At 37.8% G+C, this 22676-nt stretch overlaps 1 protein-coding gene across 2 annotated transcripts in view; it reads left to right on the top strand.

Annotated features, from left to right (window-relative positions):
• Positions 1–3119: 3119 nt before the first annotated feature.
• MBD2 (methyl-CpG binding domain protein 2) overlaps positions 3120–22676 on the top strand; it is a 59145-nt gene continuing 39588 nt past the window's right edge. Inside the window, exons 1-3 of one of the 2 annotated variants that reach the window (XM_036918576.2) lie at positions 3120–3864; positions 19453–19612; positions 21405–21855. In XM_036918576.2, coding sequence (XP_036774471.2) covers positions 3323–3864; positions 19453–19612; positions 21405–21668 — 966 coding nt within the window. In that variant the 5' untranslated portion in view covers positions 3120–3322 and the 3' untranslated portion in view covers positions 21669–21855. Of the gene's footprint in view, positions 3865–19452; positions 19613–21404; positions 21856–22676 lie in introns of those variants that run through there. The other variant, XM_036918575.2, reaches the window with a different exon arrangement.

The raw sequence follows: 22676 nt of genomic DNA, 5'->3' as shown, positions 1-22676 counted from the left end.
ACATTCCCACCTGTTTAACATGTTAAATGATATTTTAGGGCTGTGAAAACCTAAACATCATTTTCTTTCTAGTGGTAGAACTACTGTGTTTTCTATTTTTAGAAAGTTAAATAGAATAAGCATCTCCCCATCCCTTAATCCTAAACACTTAATTTTATAGCCACTTACCTATGGGTAATGTAACAACTAGCAGATATTTTTTAAAATACTAGACACTAGCTTCTGAAATAATTTCCCTTGGTTCAAAATTTACTTCTCCTTGTTTTCTCTTGCCCTTAAGTAATTAACTCTTCTCTTTTTAGTTTGAACTATGCAGGATAAGATTCCTCTGTAGTCATTCCAAGTGGAAGGTAATAAAAAAAATCTTTATTTATACTGCATAAACTTAAAAGTGTCATTCAGCCCCCTGACATGCCATGCCAGAAGCATTTTGTTTTAGCTGGGAATTAGTTGAACAGTAGTTGGGCCAACTCAGTGAATCATAAAAGCTGCTAATTGGAGCTGGAGAATGTTTTCTGGCTATACCCCCTGACTTTAATAGTCTTCATAAATTCTGACCACACTGTTTGAACTCTCTAAAGAGAAGGAAAGTGATGTCCCTGTTATCACTTGTAATATGCTCACTGGAAAAAATAAGGTTTTCCAGTATTTAAGTCCTTCTTTTATTTAGTATCTATCACATTCAAAAATTCAACTGCAGGTTATATATTTGTCAATAAAATATAGGAATCCCCAAACTAGCCATGCCCTCCTGACAGTTCTTTTAAGTTTCATCCCCTGAATTTATTCTATTTGCCTTAATAAAAATCCAAACTCACACCTATTTTTCTTGAGAACTATTTTTTCTTTAAAATGGCTTAACCTCAGTTTTTACTGGTAAACAATAAAGGGCAACATATTTTAAAGAATGGATAGTCTTCCAGGATGACAGTTGGTGTTTCAGCACCTGCTTTTACACCTGGGAGACAGACATCAGAGGTGGTTAAATTTCTATTGTTTGTTTAATGGAGCAGATTTAATTCTCTCTTGTTATCTTTCACTTTTGCTATAAGGTGAAGCCAGCAATATCTTTTCCCTTGTAAGAGAGAGAAAACTGACAACTTTGGTGACAACCGTATTGCCTGAGAAAAACAATGTTGCTAATTCTTCTTCAAGGAGTGATATAAAATCCATTTTCCCAGAATTATAAAAGATTTATTATTTTTCCAGCATTTTAAGGGAAACGAACCTGTCTCTTAGGTGTTTAGCATCTCTTCTCAATTTTAGGGTCTCAATCTAGTGTTTGTGAGAATTTAATCTATTTCCTTGGATTGTTTTCTTTTTTTTAGTAGGAGACTAAATAAATGGGTTTTGTTTGTTTTCGTTCTTTGCTTTATGGTATCACAGCAGAAAATTTCAAAGGTGGCCAAAAAAGCTTTTGAAATACCTAAATGGAATTTTTCTTTCTTAAGGGAGGAAACATAAAACAGTGTGTGTGTGTGTGTGTGTGTATATATATTATATATAGTACACATACATATATATAGCAAATGGAATCTGGTAGAAGTCAAATTACCTTGAAATCATAGTGATTTATTATTTTAAACATGCTTTTATATTCATTTTATCATTTGATCTATAGCCTTGTTAGACACAGCATGGAAAAATAAAAACTTCTGAAAGTATATCTTTTCCATCTATTGTTTCAACTACCATTTCTACTGAGATTTTAGCTCATTTACCCTTTAGTTGTAATTAACTGTGAAAATCAAAGCCCTTTCTCTTACAGAGTGTCATCCAAACTTTGATATAATTTTTCTTTGACTTTTACTCCTTCATCTGAGCAATAAATGTGTTTTTTAAGATTTAGTTTTGGTCCTCTTTCATTTACTATTATTTTTTACCATGTATGTTTTTCCTTGTAGGGTTTCCTTCAACTGTCATGTTCACAAGATGACTTCTAAAAAGCATGTCTCCAGAACTGAACTCTCTCCCGAGAATTTGACTTGAATTTCCAACTCCTTGCTGGATATACTTTGAGATAAATTTCTTGGAGGAAACTGTAATTTAGCATGTATCAAATCAAGGATATTAAAACAAGTCTAAGGTCAAGCTCAGAAACAGAAAAGTTTGGGTATATAGTTAGTGTTTGTCAGCATATATTGTAAAGGCAAATAAAATAAATTTGATTTTCCATTATTTTATATTATTTTTTCTATACATTAACCTTGGTTCTCAACTTTTAGGTCCTATGTGTAACAAAAACTGAGGATAGTTTATCATCAGTCTGCTAAAACATGATTACATTTTTCAGTCTTCTTAACATTTGGTAATGTATCTTCGTGAATTTTGATAGCACAATTTTATAAATGTTAAATGGCATACAGAAAATGTTCTTACCTAAAGTTCAAATCAGTTTTCTTAATATATTTGGCATTATTCTTTAAAAGCCACTCCTGAATGATGAGTTGGCAGATCCAAATGAATTCCACACAGATTCCTAAACACTTGTCACAGTGGGTTAAGTTGGTCTTTCAACAGAAGGGAGTATTTACTAAGCCAAAGGTCGCTGATATTTGTCAAAGGCCATTAGAAAAGGAAGACCAAATTAAGAAACGAGCCTAAGAAATGTGGCAAATTCCAGGTGGATTCAGGGATGCCGGTCATTTTCGGAATTTAGCGTGTAATTGAAGGGAATGTTCCCAATTACAGCCTCAGAAAGTTCTAGAATATCCATCCAGAGTCCTAAGGCCCGGAAGCCAGCCCCTGGATAGTGATACTGGGCTCAAGGAGCTCTTTGACTCACTCCTCCAATCCGAGCTCCCCGACAAGCTTTAGGGTAGAGAGCCCGGGAAGGGGCGATCCATCATCCCGTTAAATGAATACTCGAGTTAGTAAATACAAAACGAGCTAGCGTGTTTGTTGTTCATTAATTGGGAAGCAAACGTGGGCAAAACCACATAGTGGGGTGAGCTAACCCTATTCAAAACAAAGTAACCGCGGTCACCCCCCGCAGTTCTCAAGTGCTTGGGGTACGAGCGGCCTTCCGGGCTCCACGCACCCCCGGGGGCGTCAGGCCGGAAGGGCGCGGGCCGGGCCAGAGTGGGTGGGGTCGGGGGCGCGTTCTCGAGGAGGCGGGGACAAGATGGCCGCGCAGAGCGCTTGGAGGACCTGAGAGGCGGTGGCCGGGGCCACGCCCCGGGCGGGAGGGCCGCTCTGTGCGCGTCCGCTCTATGATGCTTGCGCGCGTCCCCCGCGCGCCGCGCTGCGGGCGGGGCGGGTCTCCGGGATTCCAAGGGCTCGGTTACGGAAGAAGCGCAGCGCCGGCTGGGGAGGGGGCTGGATGCGCGCGCACCCGGGGGGAGGCCGCTGCTGCCCGGAGCAGGAGGAGGGGGAGAGCGCGGCGGGCGGCAGCGGCGCTGGCGGCGACTCCGCCATAGAGCAGGGGGGCCAGGGCAGCGCGCTCGCCCCGTCCCCGGTGAGCGGCGTGCGCAGGGAAGGCGCTCGGGGCGGCGGCCGTGGCCGGGGGCGGTGGAAGCAGGCGGGCCGGGGCGGCGGCGTCTGTGGCCGTGGCCGAGGCCGTGGCCGTGGCCGTGGCCGTGGACGGGGCCGGGGCCGGGGCCGCGGCCGTCCCCCGAGTGGCGGCAGCGGCCTTGGCGGCGACGGCGGCGGCGGCTGCGGCGGCGGCAGCGGTGGCGGCGGCGCCCCCCGGCGGGAGCCGGTCCCTTTCCCGTCGGGGAGCGCGGGGCCGGGGCCCAGGGGACCCCGGGCCACGGAGTGCGGGAAGAGGATGGACTGCCCGGCCCTCCCCCCCGGATGGAAGAAGGAGGAAGTGATCCGAAAATCTGGGCTCAGTGCCGGCAAGAGCGATGTCTACTACTTCAGGTACCGCCCTGGAGGCGGGGGAGGGGGCGACGGGGTCAACCCGGGGTCAGGGGTCAACAGCTGGTTGGGCCGGGGGATGTCAGGGTGAGAACAGCCCAGGTCATTGGTAGGGTCGGGCTGGCTTGGTGGTAGAAGGTGCCCGGGCCCGTGGGTGAGAGTTGACCCCAGTGCAGTGACAGGCATAGTGTCTGAATGGTGAGAGACTGGAGGAGAGCGTCCGACGTTGAAAGTGTTAGGGAAAATGAAAATGGTTTGCGAAGAGTTACTGTGGCAGGGATGATTAGTCCACTGAAGGGTTAAAAGAAGGTGTAATTCATCGAAACCATAAAACCCAGTCACTGTTGGCTCTTGTCCCAGCTTGTCCCAGATTCATCATCACAAGAGTGTTTAATCATGCACATGTGGAAGAATCAGCTATCTGCAATAACAAGGCTTCAGTTACTTCGTGGGATGTAGGAAAGTGTCAGATAAAGTAACCATATGGAATGCCTGAAGTTTCTTGTAACTCTCTTGGTGTTACAGAGCTTATTCTTTTGAAACCTGAGCACTATAATACGTTGTTAGACTCCTAGACCAAAATTTGTCCCCCAGGGGCATGGGGCAGTGTCTGGGGACATTGCTGGTTGTCACACCTTGGAAGGGGGTGCTACTGGCATCTAGTGGATAGAGGCCAGGGATGCTGCTAAATATTCTATAGTAGACAAGACAGCCCCCACAACAAAGAATAGTCTGGCCCCAAATATTATCAGTGCCAAGGTTGAGAAATCTGGGTATAAATTATTAAAGGTTTTCAGCCTGTTATGATCTTGCAATCCTGGTCATGCTGACCAGGTCTTTAGTTTGGAGAGCACAGTAAGCTTAGGAAAGTGTCTGTGGCTGTTGATATTAGTGGAATTTTCTTATCAACAAATTCCTAATTTTTCTATAAACCATCCAATTTATGGGAGAGAATGTAAACACGTTATATTCAGTGGCTTGGAGGACTGTGTTTGTGGATTGAATCATTTAGCAGTTGAAATGATGTAACGAAGAATTTCCAACATCAAGTAGGTTAATACATTATCTCTGGGAACATTTGTGTGCACATGTATATGTGTATACACACACACACACACATACATACACTCACTTGTACACATACAATACAGTGTTTGTGAATTGAGAATACTCAAGTAGATTTAAAATGTTAATACACTCCTGTGTATGAGAATGTGATCACCAATGGTATATCATGTAAATTATTAATATATTCCTGATGGTTGCTCAAATATATGGGTAAATAGTTTCAGGAAATTTATTGCACCTCTTAAAAAAAAGTGTTGGCATTAGAACTTATTTGTCCCTTGATTTGAGACCACTCAACTTGAAATCATAAATGATAAAATGGAACACTGTTTTTAAACACACAGGATTTTCTTGTTATCATTAAATACTAAATTTAATAATAGCAACAAAGTTATTGTGGGACAAATGATCACCCAAGTTCACTTGTTTCATTCAGTGCTATTCACAGATGTTCTTTTTCCCATATTCTTTCATTAACAGCCCCTGATTTCTTTCTGAGCAGTAGTATGTATAGCCTTCTTTCTATGAACTATGTATTGGTGTCTTGTAGTCAGTTACATTGGACAGGAATATTCTGTAGTTGGGATTGAACTCCTGTGGAATAGATGACTACTCTTTTCTCAGTAGAGCATCTTAAACTTTGAATTTCACTCCCTATAGCATTTCTCCTAGGATATGGTTAGTTTGGTTTTGGGGTGATGTATTTGTTCAAACTAAGTTTGGATTATTGCAAAATGTTTTTGTTGTTTTCTTAGCTGTAACTAGAAAATTATTTCAAAAAGCTTTGCTGTAGTGTGCATTTCTTATTTGTAGTTACTTAATGTTTTTTTGAATGTGTTGTAAATTTTTCAATATTGATACAAACTCAGTAGCTGTTCTGTGGTAGAAAAACTGATATAATCGATTTAAAACGAACTTTGTAAAGTTCATCTTACAAGGAATCACAAATGAGTATAGTGATAATTTTCTAAAACTGAAGTATTTTTATGAAGCAGTGCAACATGATTTGCTTTTTACTTGTTTGTGCAAAATGAAAGGACACATTGAACAGATTTATGCCACTGGTGCTTAGTTTGGGGCTGGTAGGAGTGTTGCCTATTGTTTGTTGACTAACTACAAAGTGTTAGTTTCTTTGCAAGATTGTAACAGTCTTGACTTCCTTCTAGAAGTTTTATTTTGAGGCAGTAGGATATAGAGCATGATGTACTTGCGATAGGGCAGTTAGACTTCTGCTTTGAGTAATGAATGATGGAGTTCACCTACTCATAGTGAAGGTGAACACATTATTTTTCAATCCTCCGTGTCACTGCTTTACATATTCACATCTCCATATACATGCACCTGTTCAAAACAAGTAGCTCACAAAACACTGGCCATATCTGTTAATAGGTGGGTTAAGAGTTAACTCTCCCGTTGATAATGTGAACACCTGCACCCAGTTGTTCACACAGATTCTAATGCTAACTCCTGAATTAGCCTGCCTCTGGGGAGATTAATTTAAACGAATCTGTTCTTGTTAACCCAAGGTGTGGCTTATACTTATTAATTGGACTGAAATCGAGCTCATCGAGAAAGCCTCAAATTTTGGTAGAATAGTTTTTTTTTTGACTGTTTCCTGAGACTGCCAAGTTCTCAAAGGAAGGTGTGCCTCAGGTTACCAGTTGAGCAGTGTAATTACGCCTTCTGTCAGGATTACTCGTAGTACTGTGGCAGGCAGTTCATATACTATTATCCAAAGTGTGTGTTTTTAAAATGGGTGTGGTTTGGTGAAGTGTTGGATCCACTGGTGCAGCTTCTGAAAAAGTTCTTTTCTATCATTGAACCCATTATTTGTATAATACTTTTCTAACTGGTATGCTTCTGTCTTTTCTAGCGTTTGACTCCTTGCACTTGTAGGTTGTTATTTTGGAAGTATTGTTTTCCTCTGCATAGGAGTCTTTAGTAGCTATTTCATTCCTTTAAAAAAAATTTATCAAGTTTAAACTTGTTGGGTTTTAGACTTTTGGTTAAAACTGGGTTAAAGACCTGGAAGTCATGGTAAACCGTAATGAGTGCTGCCATAAAATATCTCATTGGATATTGGAGACATAATAGTAAACATTTTTTATTCTTTTATAAAAATAATGCTGCATTTGCACCTGATCACATCTTTGGAAAAAAAGATACAATGGAACCAGAGAAAAATTAAAATAATCACAGGGAGCAGGTGCATGAAGAGAGACTACAAAGATTTCACCGTGACCTGAAAAGAAGAGGACTTGGAAATGAAATAACTGAGGTCTATAAAGTCATGAGTGATCTGACAAAAGTAGGAGTCTCTAGGGAAGGCAGCAGACGTCAGGGGTTAAGAGTCGGGAGTTGGTATTCTAAGCGCTTACCAGTGGTACAACCTTGAGCACATCACTTAGGTTTCCCAGTGCTGTTGTTTCTCCATTTGTAATGTGTGTATAATTGTACTTGCACCTTATAGTATTCTAAGGATTCAATTCCAGAATGCTGAAAAAAATGCATAGATTTCTTGAAGCTTTAGATATGTTTAAGGACTAATTAAAAAAAGACAATTCACTAAATAACTCAGGTTGTATTTGTTACTAAAGGCTGGTATTGTGCTTTAAGGACATGAATTCTGAATCACTGAACATGCCAAGTTCAACCAGGCCTTTCCTTCCTCCCTTCCCTTTATTTTGATCTTAAAAAAAAAAAAAAAAAGAAAGAAAGAAAGAAAGAAAATAGACTATCATGCAGTCTTTGTTGGAAAAAAACTAGTGAATGGGCCAGGGGAAAGAGCCATTGTCACAGTTCTTAAATATTACGGTCTCTTTGTTTTCAAAAACTGTCTTTCCCCATAATATTTTCTTCTTGATCAACCCTGTGTAGTTGAGCTTGGTGTCACCTGTGTAACTCTCATGTTCATTTCCACGGAACCTGTGGCTTTCCCACATAGCTGTTCTACTTTCTTTCCTCTTTCCTTCCCTCTTCCTCTAGGCACCGTGCTGAACACACAGATGCTAAGTAAGTGTTTACTAAGTGCTATGACACTTAAAATTTTATGAAACAACTCATAAGTAATGTCTTAGTTTTATATGACCTGTGGTGTGCTGGTTGAGATGTTTTTTATTAAGTCAACATTTTAAGTTTACTGATTTTCATAACATGCTATAATACTACAGAAGAATAGAAAGATTTTTTCTTTATGAATATTAGAGATGTAGAGAAATGTCAAATAAAATGCTCATTAGAGATAAAGCAAAAATGGTAAGATGGTTATAGTGCACAGAGACAAGAAATCAACATGGGAATTTCATTGACTATATAGTTTAGAGTATAGCATAGCGTCTCATGTGCCTTTTAGTTTGTGTGTGTTTTCTGCCAAAGCGCTCATAATTTTGGCAGTTGTTAGTATTATTTTGCTAAATGCTTTATATGTATAATCTTACTGGATCCTTATAACACTATGAGTTTTAGGTACAGTTATCTCCATTTTACAGATGGCAAGTTAAAACTGGGAAATTAAGTAATGTGCTGGAGGCTCTACCTCTGGTAAGCGCACAGTTAGAATCCCTTTGCAGGGGTTTAACCTCAGAACTCTTATCACCTTGCTCTGCTGCCTGGTGTAGAGTTCCCAACTTGTATTCTCAAATATTACAACACCTCATGCCTAATTTACTGTATTGAGCTTGGGGAGCCACTAAAATAATGCAATTATTTACTGTTATAGTTGCATCCTGACGTTGACAAAGTGTAAATTTTAAATCCTATTTGGTAGTGAAGCCGTTGTACCAAAAGATGATCTTTCATCTCTATATAATATTGGAGGGGGAAAAAAATGGAAAAATTGTGGTAAATTAGCATAATTAAAGCAATTTTATTCTGGGTAATAAAAGTGATCATTTTGTTCAGAAATATTTTCCCCCTTCTTTCTCTCCCTTTTCCCCTCTCTTGATAAATGTTTAACCTAGGATTAACCTTGTTATTTTATTTCTCAGGTATTCAGACAGGCAACACATTGCTTAAGGAGAAGCTATAGGCGGTCTTCATTTTAAAAGCTTTCACTTAAATTAGAAGAAGTCAATTTGTAACTTGCAGGTTAAATGTAGGGTAGGTTTATATAGTTACTGCAGAAAGCCCATATGCTTCTTCCAGAGTTGAGGTACAGCTGAAATACCGTACAGACCAATTTAAAAAACAACAACAAAAACTCTAGTTGGAGAAAGGAAAGATGTGAAATATTTATTAAACCTTTATTGCATAATTGAAAGTTTGACTTGCTTTAGTCTTTTTTCTTTATTTTGCTTGATTGAAGTCTGGATCCACAAATAAAAGACATGTAGTTGTGGTGGAAGTTGTGCAGCTGCACCATCACATCTTTTTGTGACATATTAGAGGAATTTTTGTTAGGGTACAGCATTGCCACTTGTCCTACATCTGATTTTTAGAATCTGACATGCAGAGTCTCGCTTGCCAGAACACCCACAGTACCTGTGGTAGAGGAAATACATAGCTCAAAAGGAATTGATGCACGTACATTCTCAAATAATCCGCAACAGAAATTGATGGATGATTTTTTTCAACTTGCTTTTTAAAGTTCCATTTGTGAGATAGTCATAATTTCATAATTTAGTTTTAATTAGTGGAACAGAAGCAGGTGATTTGCAAAGGAGATGATTTTTTTTTTTAGATTTTTATAGTGGAACTAACAAATTAACTAACCTTTTAGCCCATGTTTGAGATCTTTCCAGACCTGCATGGTGAATTAGAAATAAATTATCAACTCTTATTTCATGGATTTACTGTTTAGCTTGGAATATTAATAGTCTAAAGCTCCTTTTTGTTGATCTCTTACTGCTATTTGCCATGTCCACTAAGAAATGCCTAGTCAACTTGTAAAATGAAGTTTTACTTAATTTCATCAGAACTTCTAAAAACTAAAACTTACCAAGGAAAGAGAATAAAAGTATGGAAAAGAATGAAATTTGAATATTTGTGGATCTCATGACTTTGCCTTATACATTCAAACTCATTTGTTTGGGAACTTGATGCATAAGCTGTATGTGAATATAAAGAATAATAAATACAACTTAAAAGTAGATTTTAGAAATTGAGCACCTAGCGTTTGTCAGGAACAATTACAAGTTACTAAAAACGGGAGGAAAAATATTCTCTTTTAAAGATTTTCAAATAATATATCTTGGTATTCTTTTCTTTATTCTTTTAATAGTGGAGGAATCCATAGATTAAAGCAAGGATGAATGTCCTTAAAATTATTTTTAATTTGTATGAAGTGATATGTGTATCTCTTTAAAAAGGCCTTTATTGGAAGCTCCCCTAGCAGATGTAGGCAGCTCCTAGGGCATTTGGAGCATTATTATGTTAACCTTTACCACATTTGCTGTAATGGACAGTTAGTGAATCTTGTTGACTACCAGATTCTGAACCTCTTCAAGTTCAATGGCTGAATCTGATTCATTTTTGAATCTTTAGTATCCAGCACAGTCCATGGTATATGGAAAGCTCTTAAGAATTACTTGTTGAATGAAGCAAGTGGTTAATACATTTCTCTATTAAATGATCCAAACAACTTCTGGTTAATACTGGCTGTAAATAGGCCTGCACTAAGAGATGGTCCCCTGCTGTACCCAGCATCCTGCGTTGTACTGTATCAGGCATGCAAATACTGAGTAGCTGAAGTATATGTTCTTATTTTTCTTTAAACTTCTGCGTGTTTAGTGTTTGCATATGCATTATATATAGATTTTTTTAGACCTGAAGGAATCTCCAGGACATTTGATTTCTCTTTTCATATTAAACAAAATCTTATCTTTGCTTTAAAAATCTACCATCAGAATTGTTTTTCATTATCTTGGGAGGATATGTTTCTGCTTCCTTTTTTTTTAAATTGCAGTATCATTGATACACAGTCTTACATTGATTTCAAATGTACAACACAGTGGTTCAGCAGTTACCCATATTATGAAGTCCTCACACCCTCTAGTGCAGTTACTATCTATCACTGTAGAAAGATGTTACAGATTCATTGACTATGTTTTCCATGCTGTACTACCATCCCCATGACCAACTTACATTGTGATTGCCTCTTTATCCTCTTCACCCTCCCCTCTCACCTACCCCAACTCCTCCCCCTTGGTAACCACTAGTCATTTCTCAGTGTCTAAGTCTACTGCTATTTTGTTCATTGTTTTGCTTTTGTTTTTATATTCCACCAATAAGTGAAATCATATGGTATTTGTCTTTCTTGGCTTAGTTTATTTCACTGAGCATAATACCCTCTGGTATTATGGATCCATCCATATTGCAAATGGCAAGATTTCTTTTCTCTTTATGGCTGAATAATATTCCATTGTGTGTATGTACTACGTCTTCTTTATCCTTTCTCTCTCTCTCTCTCTTTTTTTTAGGAGAGCAAAATACAGGCTTTTATTTAGAGATAAAGTAAAAGGACAGAGCTCCCGGCTCACACCAGGAGGGGACAAGAGAGCCCCTATCCTTTCATCTCTTGATGGACCCAGGTTGCTTCCATATCTTGGCTACTGCAAATAGTGTGGTGATAAACATAGGGGTGCATATGTCTTTTCCAATCAGGGATTATGGTTTCTTTAGGTAAATTCATAGAAATGGAATTACTGGATCAAATGGTATTTCTATTTTAGTTTTTTGAGAAACCTCCATACTGCTCTCCGTGGCTGTTGCACCAATTTACATTCCCACCAACAGTGTGGGAGTGTTCCCATTTCTCCTCATCCTCACCAACATTTGTTGTTTCTTGACCTTTGGATAGTAGCTGTTCTGACTGGTGTGAGGTGATACCTCATTGTGGTTTTGATTTACATTTCTCTAATGATTAGTGATGTGGAGCATCTTTTCACGTTCCTGTTGGCCATTTGTATTTCTTTGCAGAAATCTGTGTTCAGGTCCTCTGCCCATTTTTTAATCAGGTTATTTGTTTTTTGGGTCTTGAGGCACATGAGTTAATGTATTTTGAATGTTAACCCCTTATCAGATGAGTCCTTTACAAATACATTTCTCTCAGACTAGGTTGCCTCTTTGTTCTGCTGATGGTGTCCTTTGCTGTACAGAAGCTTTTTAGTTTGATGTAGTCCTACTTCATTTTTTATTTTGTTACCCTTGCCCGTGGAGATGTGTGCAGGGAAAAATTGCTCATACTTATGTTCAAGATGTTTCTGCTTGCTTTTAACTAATTTATTATTTCTTTGTATTATAACTGTAAAGCCATTTGTTACAGTCTTGGTCGGAAGTAGAGTACTTGTCTACAATAAAAAATAATATAAAGATAATATAAATGTGGACATACGAAATACATGTTGCAACTTTTTACTATTAAAATCCTGCAGTTATGAACTTAACCCTGTCAGATTACCATAGCAGTTTCTAAATGCTTTCCTTTCACTTCCGTACTTTTTTGAAGACCAGCAAGTCTGTCTGTAGGCCACACTTGGGGAGTCTATAGTTTAGAATAAAAATGGGGACTTTTGAGGCAGAAGATTGGGACTTAAATATTTTTTACTGTTTTAACTTCAACAGGTTTTTAAGCTTTTATAAGCCTCTGGTTCCTCAGCTATAAATCAAGGGTAAGAATTCTACCTCATTGAATTTTTTGAGAGTAAATGAAATTACCTATAAGGCATTCACCATGTAGTAGATGGTCAGTAGATGAATAAAACATTAGTTCCTTTATTTAATTAACCACCATAAATAGAAGCACGTACTTGTCAATTATATGAAGATTCACAGTATCGTGTTTTATTTTGAAATGTGATGAGGCAGATCTTAGGTTATATATGTTCATCAGGGTTTTAAAAAATACTCCATTTTTTCCCCGTAATTATAAAAGTAACCCATGCTCAGTGTGGAAAATTGTGAAAACATGGAAGAGTATAGAGAGGAGCAATGACAATCATTATTACAGTCCTAAAGAGAATCATTGCTAATATTTTGACATGTTGCCTTCCATTCTATTTTTGGATATATTCATCTATGTGCCTGTACAGACACGTGTGTATGTTTTTACCATTCTTTTTATATTGGGAAAATCTGTAGATTAAAGTGAGGATGAATGTCCTTAAAATTCTTTTTTACATGTATGCATCTCTTTAAAAAGATCTTTCCTGGGGACCCCTAGCCTCTTTTTTAAAAATAAAGCTTGGGTTTTGAGTATACTTACCTATTTATATATTATTAATTATGAAAAATTTCAAATATATGCAAAAACAAAAGTAAGTAGAAAAGTGTAATGAATTCTCTATGTGCTTGTCAGTTACTTTTAACAATTACCAACTCCTGGCCACTCTTGTTTCTTCAATATCCAGTCCCTTCCCTATTACATTTAGAAATAATTTCCAGATATATTTAATTTATGGCATTTTCATAGCAGTGTCCAGTCCTCAATTCAAGCAAAATAACGAGTGTTTTCTCTTTTTCCTGTCTCAGAAAGTGAGTGCCTTAAGGTAGTGGGATGAGATTAGGTAGACTTCTACATTTACTCATTTTATATTTTTTAGGGGATCACCCTGGATTTTGTTTTTTTCTTAACCATGATACAAAGATAATAGAATTTGCTACCACTGATTTTTTTACATGTAATATTTGCTACACAAATGCTAGTTGATAGAATGAGAATAATTTTACTTAAGGTCTTTTATGCTGTATAAGATGGTGTAATGATTGCTTAAACATATATGTTGAGGCAGAAGGTGGAATGTTGTCACATTTTATCAGCAAATTGTAAATTTTTTTTTCTTACGATATTAAAAAAAAACCCTCTGCTTCCCTTCCACCCCCATTCCCAACTGCTAAGAAAATTTTTTAATGCTCAAATTTACTTATCCAACTTTTCCATGTTTAAAAAAAAACTCTTTCCAGTTTTCAGGGGAAATATTCAGTTTGCATACTTTATCTTTTAATCATTTCATTGAAATTTTCAAACATACATACAAAAGTAGAGAGACTCTTAAAACGAAACCCACCAAGTACCCAGTTCATGACTGTTGATCTTATTTCCTCCATACTCCAATGCTTTACCTCCTGATGCAGCCTTCATTATTTTGAAGCAAATCTGACATCTTATCATTTCACTCATAAATAACTACTTTAGTGTATAATTTGTGAAGGTTAGATTTAAACTTGTGGAGTTTTATAACCATGCAGACTCAGTATTTTGAAACTAGAATATGAGAGATGATAACAGGCATTTCATGATTATTTGCCTGATGCAGGCTGTAATAGCTGTATGATTCAGGGGAAGGAAACATTCCAATACTTTCTTCTGTTGAGACTTTATGGAAGAGGTCTAAGGTGGATTCTGGGCTTCTGAGGATTGTGGGTAGAGACAAGCATTAAGGACCAGGTAAAAGACATGGTTAGCAAAGGACTGAACAGGGAAACCATTCAGCCTATTCAAAATAGAGTGAATGAACCAGTATGACTGGAACGAAGGTCACTGGGTGAGAGGAGCGGAAAGCAGGGTTGAAAGGCTAAGAGGAGGCTAGATGAAAAAAGGTCTCCAGTGTAGGGCTAAGGTTTTTGGCTCTCTTTTGCTAGTGGGTTAAAGTCATTGAAGGCTTTTAAACTTAGAACTATGGTTATGCTGGTATTTTAGGAAGAGCAGTCTGGATAGTTTAGAATGCAAAGACTAGTAAATCGAACGTCAGTTAGCCTACCATGGTGATTTAGACTTGAGATGATAGACTTCATTTAGGCACTGGCAATGGAAATGGAAAGGAAGGATGGATTCAGAAATGATTTGGGAGGAACTGGGTTGAGTACCTACATCAGAGATGGGAGATATAAGATGGGTAAGAGTAGATAAAATCTACTGGGGTAGTGGGACAGATTGTGGAGGACTGAGGACAATTCATTTTGGAAAGGCCTACACTTAAAGGTTGGGAGGAAGGAGTTAAAGAAGGGGGAGTGGGGAGCTGACTCTATAGACTTTTCTGGGAGGAAGGAGTTAAAGAAGGGGGAGTGGGGAGCTGACTCTATAGACTTTTCTGGGAGGAAGGAGTTAAAGAAGGGGGAGTGGGGAGCTGACTCTATAGACTTTTCTGTGTGTATGTTATGTAGTTTTAAAGCTATTAGAAACATTTTTTAGTTAATTGGTTAGTTTTCTGATTATGTATTTTGTACCCAAGCCCAGAAAAGATAATTTTATTTCAAATTTTTAGTCCCAGCTGAAATTTGATTTCTGGAGATAATTGTTATTTAAAGATAGAGAAATCTTTTTCTTGCAATACTTAACTCTTTTAAATAACACCTAAGCTTTAACATATAAAGAGGTAGAAAAAATTAGAAAGTTGATGTTCTTTATTCTTAAATGTTTCCAGTGCTGTAGCTTATAGAATTTTTAGTGGAGAGATTTTTTACTATTTACCACAAAGTACTTCCTAATATTTTTGGAGAGTGATGCACCCTGACCATGCTCACTGGCCATATAGCTAACCATCTGTCATCTATAACGCTCCTTGTCACTCCTGGGCCTGTTCATCCTGTTCCACTCTGATGACTGCTACCCCCACAGTTGATCTTGTTAGAAACTGGTGTGAAGATACATTTGTGTTGTTGGCTCAGACCTCTGGTCTCCTCATAATGATAATCTGTATTACCAAAGTAACATGAAAAATATGTTCTGCTCTGTCAGAGAAGTGAGTTCAGTCTCACATGCAAGCAGCAGGTCTTCAGAAGAGTTTGTTTTTATAAGATAGATTGGGCATGTCACACTTGTTTAGCTCAGTAATGATGATCACAGGTGAGTTTATAGATGATAAAATGCGAATACTGCTAAATTAAGGTGACTAAGCATTTCTGGTATCTCAAATTTTTTCGATTTGAAAGTCATGTGCCAAATCAAAATTTCTTTTTTTTTGATAATCTATAGTTAATCATCTCTAAGATAGAGTTAACTTTAAGAGGTGTTTTGACAGTTTAATCAAAGTGAAAGCAAGCAAAGGCAGTTCAAGTGATGAAATGTTCTTATATGAACTGGAAAAATATAGGGTAGGAGAAGTTAAAGGTGAGATTGAAAGTTGATTCAGGGTTGGTATATATAGGGGGGCAGTTGGTAGGGAATTTTTTTGTGGTTGAGAGTGAAATATTAGTCTTTCATTACTAGGATTAGAAGTAATCACTTTGGGTAGAGAAAATGGAAAATGAGTAATATCCTTCACTGCTAGTCTGCTAGAGTTAAAAAAAAAGTTTCCCTAAATTACAACTTGATTCTTTTAAAATAAAAGCTTAGTCATGTTAAGTCCTGGTGTGTGTAAGACAGCGGCCATCTTAGAGGGCAAACAGATAAGGTTAGTCACACTCTGGGTAAGACCAGAGCTTAAGTGACATGCCATTTTCTTGTTCACCGAGCAGTAACTTCCTCAGCCTCTGCCAGGGTCATTTTGCTGTAGATGGTCTATGTCTGACGGCAGAATTCCTGCTTAACCACACCCTTGCCTTGACTTTCTGTATGCTTGCCTTCATCTCACACAGAGGAAGGCCTCCTGTCTTAAAGCTTCCGGGGGCCACCACGTTGACTTTCCTTAAAGCCCTAAGCTGAAGCCATAGCAGTTACGGAGAAGAAAATGGCTTATTATCACTACTCTGAAGGTGACAGTGTGTGTGACCAGTACTTTTAGCTATCCAGTGTAGATGCTTCATGGAATTCCATCTTTGTGACAGGAGGCAGTGATTTACTATGAATAAGAACTGACTGGGTTGATATTCTAACTTCCTTGTGGATAGTTAATAGCCAAAGCTCTATTTCCACCTTCTTCCTCCATTGCTAATTTAGTTTATCCGGGGTGTCTAAAACTGATCTCTAATGAGTTTTGTCCTCTAGGGGGATGTTATGGTGAGGCTCTAGTATGTTTTCCACTGCAGTGGAAAACTTATTATTTTTATGTTCTGGATCATTAGTCCACTGAAACAAAGTCCATTCCTAAGCTTAGCTTTTTATTGCACTAATGAGATGTCTTATTAGAGGGATATCTGATTGGGAATTGTCATTTTATTTGGTGGAGAGACTTTTTTTCATTTTTGAGATACATCAAATAGTTGACCAGAATCTTGTTTACCATTAACTGGTATCTGATTGTGAAGACTATATGACTATTCTAGCTTAATTAAAATTAATTGTAATTACGTAAGTGACGTAACAACAGAGAAATCTTTTTACCAGTTTTCAAATTAATTTGGGTCTTTTAATATTTCATTTCTTATGCAGTGTAATAGATTAATAATGAAAATATTTTTCAGTTCACTTTTAGAATTCCATGTTGTATAACTTAAATAAGGATAGCATTTACCATTGCATTGTATTTGCAGATGAAAGCCATATTCTTTATTACTGAATTGATGAAGTTTTTTTGCTCTCAGAAAGTTACTTTATTCAGTGCTAGTATATAAATCACGTTTGGGGGTTTTAAAAAGTAGCATTGTAATTTCTGGTGGTTTGACTCATCAAAGGAATGTATAGGAATAGTAATGAAGTAGAATTACAGGGATATTAGAATGATTTCTAAGCAGGACTGGAGAGTCACAGACAAATTCCTAGAGTAGGTAACATTTTAGCTGGGCTTGGAGGATTTAATGATCTCATGACAGACAAGATAACGCCAGTGCTCATCTCTATTTGTAAATACATGGCTGGAAGTCCTTTGACTTGGCATATATTGGTGATTCAATTGAGTTCTGAATGCAGCATACCAAAGCTGGTCAGGGAGAAAGAGTCTGGAAAAAACCCTCGTCTAAGGGGCTTTTGACTGAAAGCTTTTGATGTTTAATTAAGGAGAGCTAAAGCTATTGTTGAGTAGTCTCTGAACAATCAGAACTTGGTATTGATGTGGCTGAATAATGGGGCACTGAAGTCTTGTGATGTGGCTTTCTAGCTTGGAGAATTAGATGTTAGGTGGATGATGATGCTACAATAGATGGCAGTTCAAAATCAGGTTTGGGATGGAAATTTGCAGTGGGCAGAGATGATTCAACTTTTGGAAGTATCGAAGGTTATGTGGTATTTTATTTTGTGATACTGAGCATGTTTGGAAATCTGGGTCAGAGTGGAGCTGAGGTCTGCTTGTATACTCTCCTGTGTTCTTTGCCTTGGTGTGTTCTGGGTGTTGTCCACTTTGTTAAATTCTGCTTGTTGGTGGTTAAAGGCATCTGTAGTTTGCATTCTGTAACTTGAATTGTATTTCAGGAACACTGCATCATGTGATTGTGGAAGAAGAATGTCGATATGATCTTCAGTTGTCTTGAAGTTGGTGGTGGCAGAATACCATAGAATTTGTGACAAAGTAGGGTGTGTTGATTTGGACTGGACCCAGAGAGAAGTTTTGCTGTTCCAAGGGAATATTTTATTGCTTGATTTCCTGGCCAACATTCTCTTTTGTCTTTCTGTTGAATTATTTTTCTTTTATTGTGGTCAGATGGCACAAGGTTAAGTTCTAAATATGACATGTTGGCTTTTTGAGAGGTATTCTGAAATTCTTGCAATTCTCTACTGGTGACATATGCTGACTTTAACAGTTTATTCTAGCACATTTGGCATTGAATATGTATTAGATAAGACTTCGGGGCACTTTTCCTATACATTTTTTCTTAGAAATCAGTGCCACACAGGAGAAAAACTTTTAGGAAAGGCTAGTTTATCCTTCTGTATAATTCTTGCACTTCAGCAGTTTTCTAGCCCTGACAGTATTTCTTACCAGAAGTAAATTATTCTCAGTAAGCTTCTCAAAGGTTGGAGTTTGGCTAACAGGATTTGTCAGCAACATACAAACATGTTTGCAAATGTGTGTCTTAGTTACCTCCTTTCAGTAGTTACAGTAGGAAACATTTAAATACTGTCAAAATTCAAATAATTTTTTTTCTATTGGAAATGTGATGAGTTCCAATCGACAGCCTAAATATTTTATGGAATCCAAGTGTTTGTGTTTGTATGTGTTTTTAACAAGGGTTGTTGACTTTGGAAGACTTTGCTCTGCAGTTTATTGTAATAACTACTGACATACTGTGTGCCATGTTTGCTTCATGTTTATTTGATTTACCTACATACCATGTAGGTAATACTTACAGAAAAAAATAGCATTCAAAAGTCAGTTAGGAAAAATGTTTGTAAGATTGAAAGCATTTGCGGTGTGCATAGTGTGCTATGTGTACAGTTTGCGTGGGGATCCTGCCGATGGCTGCTGAGTGTGAGCGACCAGTGACCAACACAGGGTTTCTGTGTTGATGTTAATTGTTATTCTGAAGTGACAACTGCACGTGCTTCAGGGATGTGCTGAGTGGAGTGTTATACTAAGTGACACATTATCTTTTCCTACAGAGAAGTTATGAAGTTCCTTTAAACCTTCAACATTTCTTTGGAAAAAAATAAACATATGTAAAATTGTGATGTGATAACAATTGGGAGAAGAAAGGAAGGTATGAGGAAAAGGTTTATGTAGAGATCTAGGGTGAATATTATTGTCTTTTGTACAATTTAAGTTATCTTTCTTGTAGTCCAAGTGGCAAGAAATTCAGAAGCAAACCTCAGTTGGCAAGGTACCTGGGAAATGCTGTTGACCTCAGCAGTTTTGACTTCAGAACTGGAAAGATGATGCCTAGTAAATTACAGAAGAACAAACAGAGACTGCGGAATGATCCTCTCAATCAAAATAAGGTTGGTTAATTTACTTAGAGCATATGTATCCTATTTCAAAAGCTCTCCAAAGAAGTATCTTATGTCACTAGAATTTTTGTCTGAATGTCCCATTTTGTTTTTCTTCCTTCCCCTTTAGAACATTTTGACTTAGAAATCTGATTACTTTTCTGGTGGTTGGCAGTACTTAGTGTAAGTAAGTAAATTGTGCACAGTACAAAACATGTCAGTATCTCCAGGCCAACACACGTAGCACTTTTGTTCCTTTGGGACTGTTTACAAAGGATTTCTGTGTTGATGTTAATTGTCTCCCTTTTTATTCCTTAAATAGTTCCTGTTGCCTGAATAGAGGCAAAGTTTTACTGTGGAAAGTATCCTTACCACATAGTTTATACTTACCTTTCAATGTTCAGTAGTAGGATGTTAGAAAGGACAGTTTTTATTTTGACTTGATGATATTGAAGATAATGCCTTTTAGGAATAATCTCACCCTAATACTGGGATTGGAGATTTTTTCATTAACTCTTCTTTTCACTGAGCTGCTTAGTTGATGGTTTATTGTATAGTAATTTAAACAGGTAGCATTTGAATTATGATGCTAATTTAATTGTATGAAAGCACTCAGTATCTTTATACAGAAAGCTCCCCCAACCCCAGGGTAATATAACTATTTTTCCTCCTCTAAATTTATGGATATATGTGTATACATGCATTGCCACCACCATTGTTTCACACCGACTGACTGAAAATAGTGGAGAGAAAAGCGAGGGCTTTTCTCTGCAGGGATATGACTGATAATAGACCCTGCCCGCGCCTTGGGAGTGCTGTGATTATAACTGCGAGGCAGTGTGGAGTGGCCATGGCTTTGGAGCCTGGCAGGCTTGGTTTGATGTACTGGCTATACTGCTCATTAGCTCAGGCAGGCAGTCAAGGGCAACTTTCTTCACCTCTGATGGCCCTAGATTTCTCATTTATAAAATGAAGATAATAAAATCTTTCCCTTAACATTATTGCAGGAGTACATAGCAATTTATATGAGAACATCTAACAAAGTATTCGACTTATGTGAGTCACTTTCCTTTCCCCGTTGTGCCTTCCTGAGCACCCAACTACTGTGGTAGCTGGTGTTGCATTGAGGCCAGTGTAGGAAACTTGCACCCAAGCTTGCTTCCTCCACATGTTTTACTTTTCCTGAAGGTTATAGCTTCTCTGCTTCGTATTTCTCTTTATTCAGAATTCGCTTAATAGTTTGTCTATAATACTTCTAATTTCCAAAAATTGGTAGGGTCAGAATGCACTGTCTGCTTATCTGTCACATTGGTTGCCTTGTGTTGGTTTCCACAGGGGCCTTGTCAGGCACCTGGTTTAGAGAGGCAGCAGTTGCTTAACTACGGGGTTGCTTTGGGTGATAGTTAGGAAGGTGTTAAGAAGGACAAGAGGCAGGTGTAGGAGCAGAGGAGCTCAAGTTAGCAAAAGTTAGGACCTTGACGATGCAGTATCAGTAAAGCTCTGTGATTTCAGGTTAAGAAAACCTTTATTCTGGGTTTATTTTGCTTCTTAAATGTACAGAGGAAAATTAGGAGTTGTTTTTCTAAAACTTTTTTTAAAACTCTAGCTGCAGTGCTAGGGACATATTGAAGGGGCTCACATATTTGTGAAATGAATGCAATGCTTTCAAACTACCCTATTGTTAGCAGAACCACAGTTAAGCTACACTAAGTGTAATATGAAGATATACTTGCTGATAGTGATGATTCACTAAAAACCAAAAACTAACCCATCTCTTCAGTTTGTGTGCACCTTTACGCTCTAGCTGCGTTGGACCGCTCGCCATCCTGCTCCGCGGCATGTGCTTTCAAGATGCTGCTTGCTCATGTGCTGTTTCCTCTGCTTGGAATGTGCTTCCCCCCTTCCCCTCCGTCCGGTGATCTCCTCATCCAAGGCCCAGCTCCGTTGCCTCCATCTCTGTGAAGCCTGCCCTGCATTCTCCAGGCAGAACCAGTCCCTTTTCCGTAATGCCTCCCTGGTGCTTTGCTGTTGTACTTGTGATTGTTTGTCTGCCTCAGCTAGACTGTGAGCTCCATGAGGGCAGGGATTGTCTTTCTCTTTTATTTATTCATTTTTCTATGTGTATGTAGTCCAAACCTAGCCCACAGTAGGTACTTAATAAATGTTTGTTTCATGTTTATTTGATACAATATCTACCTCATTCCAGAAATGTGCAGTAGTCATAATTGTTTACTGAATAAATTATTTTACCATACATTATTTTGGAAGTGCTTTTCATTGTCAGCGTTTTCTGAAGTTTTCTATCCAAATTTTTTGTGGCATGGTCTTTTTTTTTTGTATCTGGTTTTATTTTAGTTAAGCAGTCAGAAAATGGAATTTTTCTTTTAAGAAAATAAGCTTTCTTTTGGAGTAACACCAACATTGAATATCTTTATAAAGCAGAAAACCTATTTGTGGCTAGTTAATTAAAACTATTATATAATTTTATAATTAAAGTATAGAGAAAGCTGGGAGATTTAAAGTGACAAACAGTAATCTAAGCTAATTTGCTATGTAGTTGTAAACCTTGCTGAAGTACATTATTGTGTTTTGAGATTTTCCTTTTTAAACTCATCTTGAAAGAATTAGAAATGTAGCTAACAAATTTTGAAACAGGCTAAATTATAGCTCATACTGATTTGTAAACTGATTCTTAACATATTTTCCATATCAATGATGAGTTTGCTGGTTGAATAATACTTTAGTTATGGTTGGAAAGGTATCTTTTGAAGATCTTTGCAAAGTGGTTTTTGATTATTTTAGGATGGGTGGGTACAGTGGACATTATCTTTTGATAAATATTTACTACTGTTTTCACAGTGCCTTTTCTTGCTTGTCTCAAACTCGGTATTAACCTTACCCTGAAAATCAATTCCATTCTTGATTACATTGTACATTATTGATTTGCCACTTTCATAATTACCTCCAGCCACTACCCCATCTCTCCTGCTGATAAAGTGGAGATGAAATATCAAGTAGGTTACTGAAAATACACCATTTGGTTAATGGAAAAAGACTAGAGAAAGATTTGGAAATC

Source organism: Manis pentadactyla, chromosome 6, assembly GCF_030020395.1.
Source record: "Manis pentadactyla isolate mManPen7 chromosome 6, mManPen7.hap1, whole genome shotgun sequence".
Taxonomy (NCBI): Eukaryota; Metazoa; Chordata; class Mammalia; order Pholidota; family Manidae; genus Manis; species Manis pentadactyla.
This window is presented reverse-complemented; position numbering and strand designations above follow the sequence as displayed.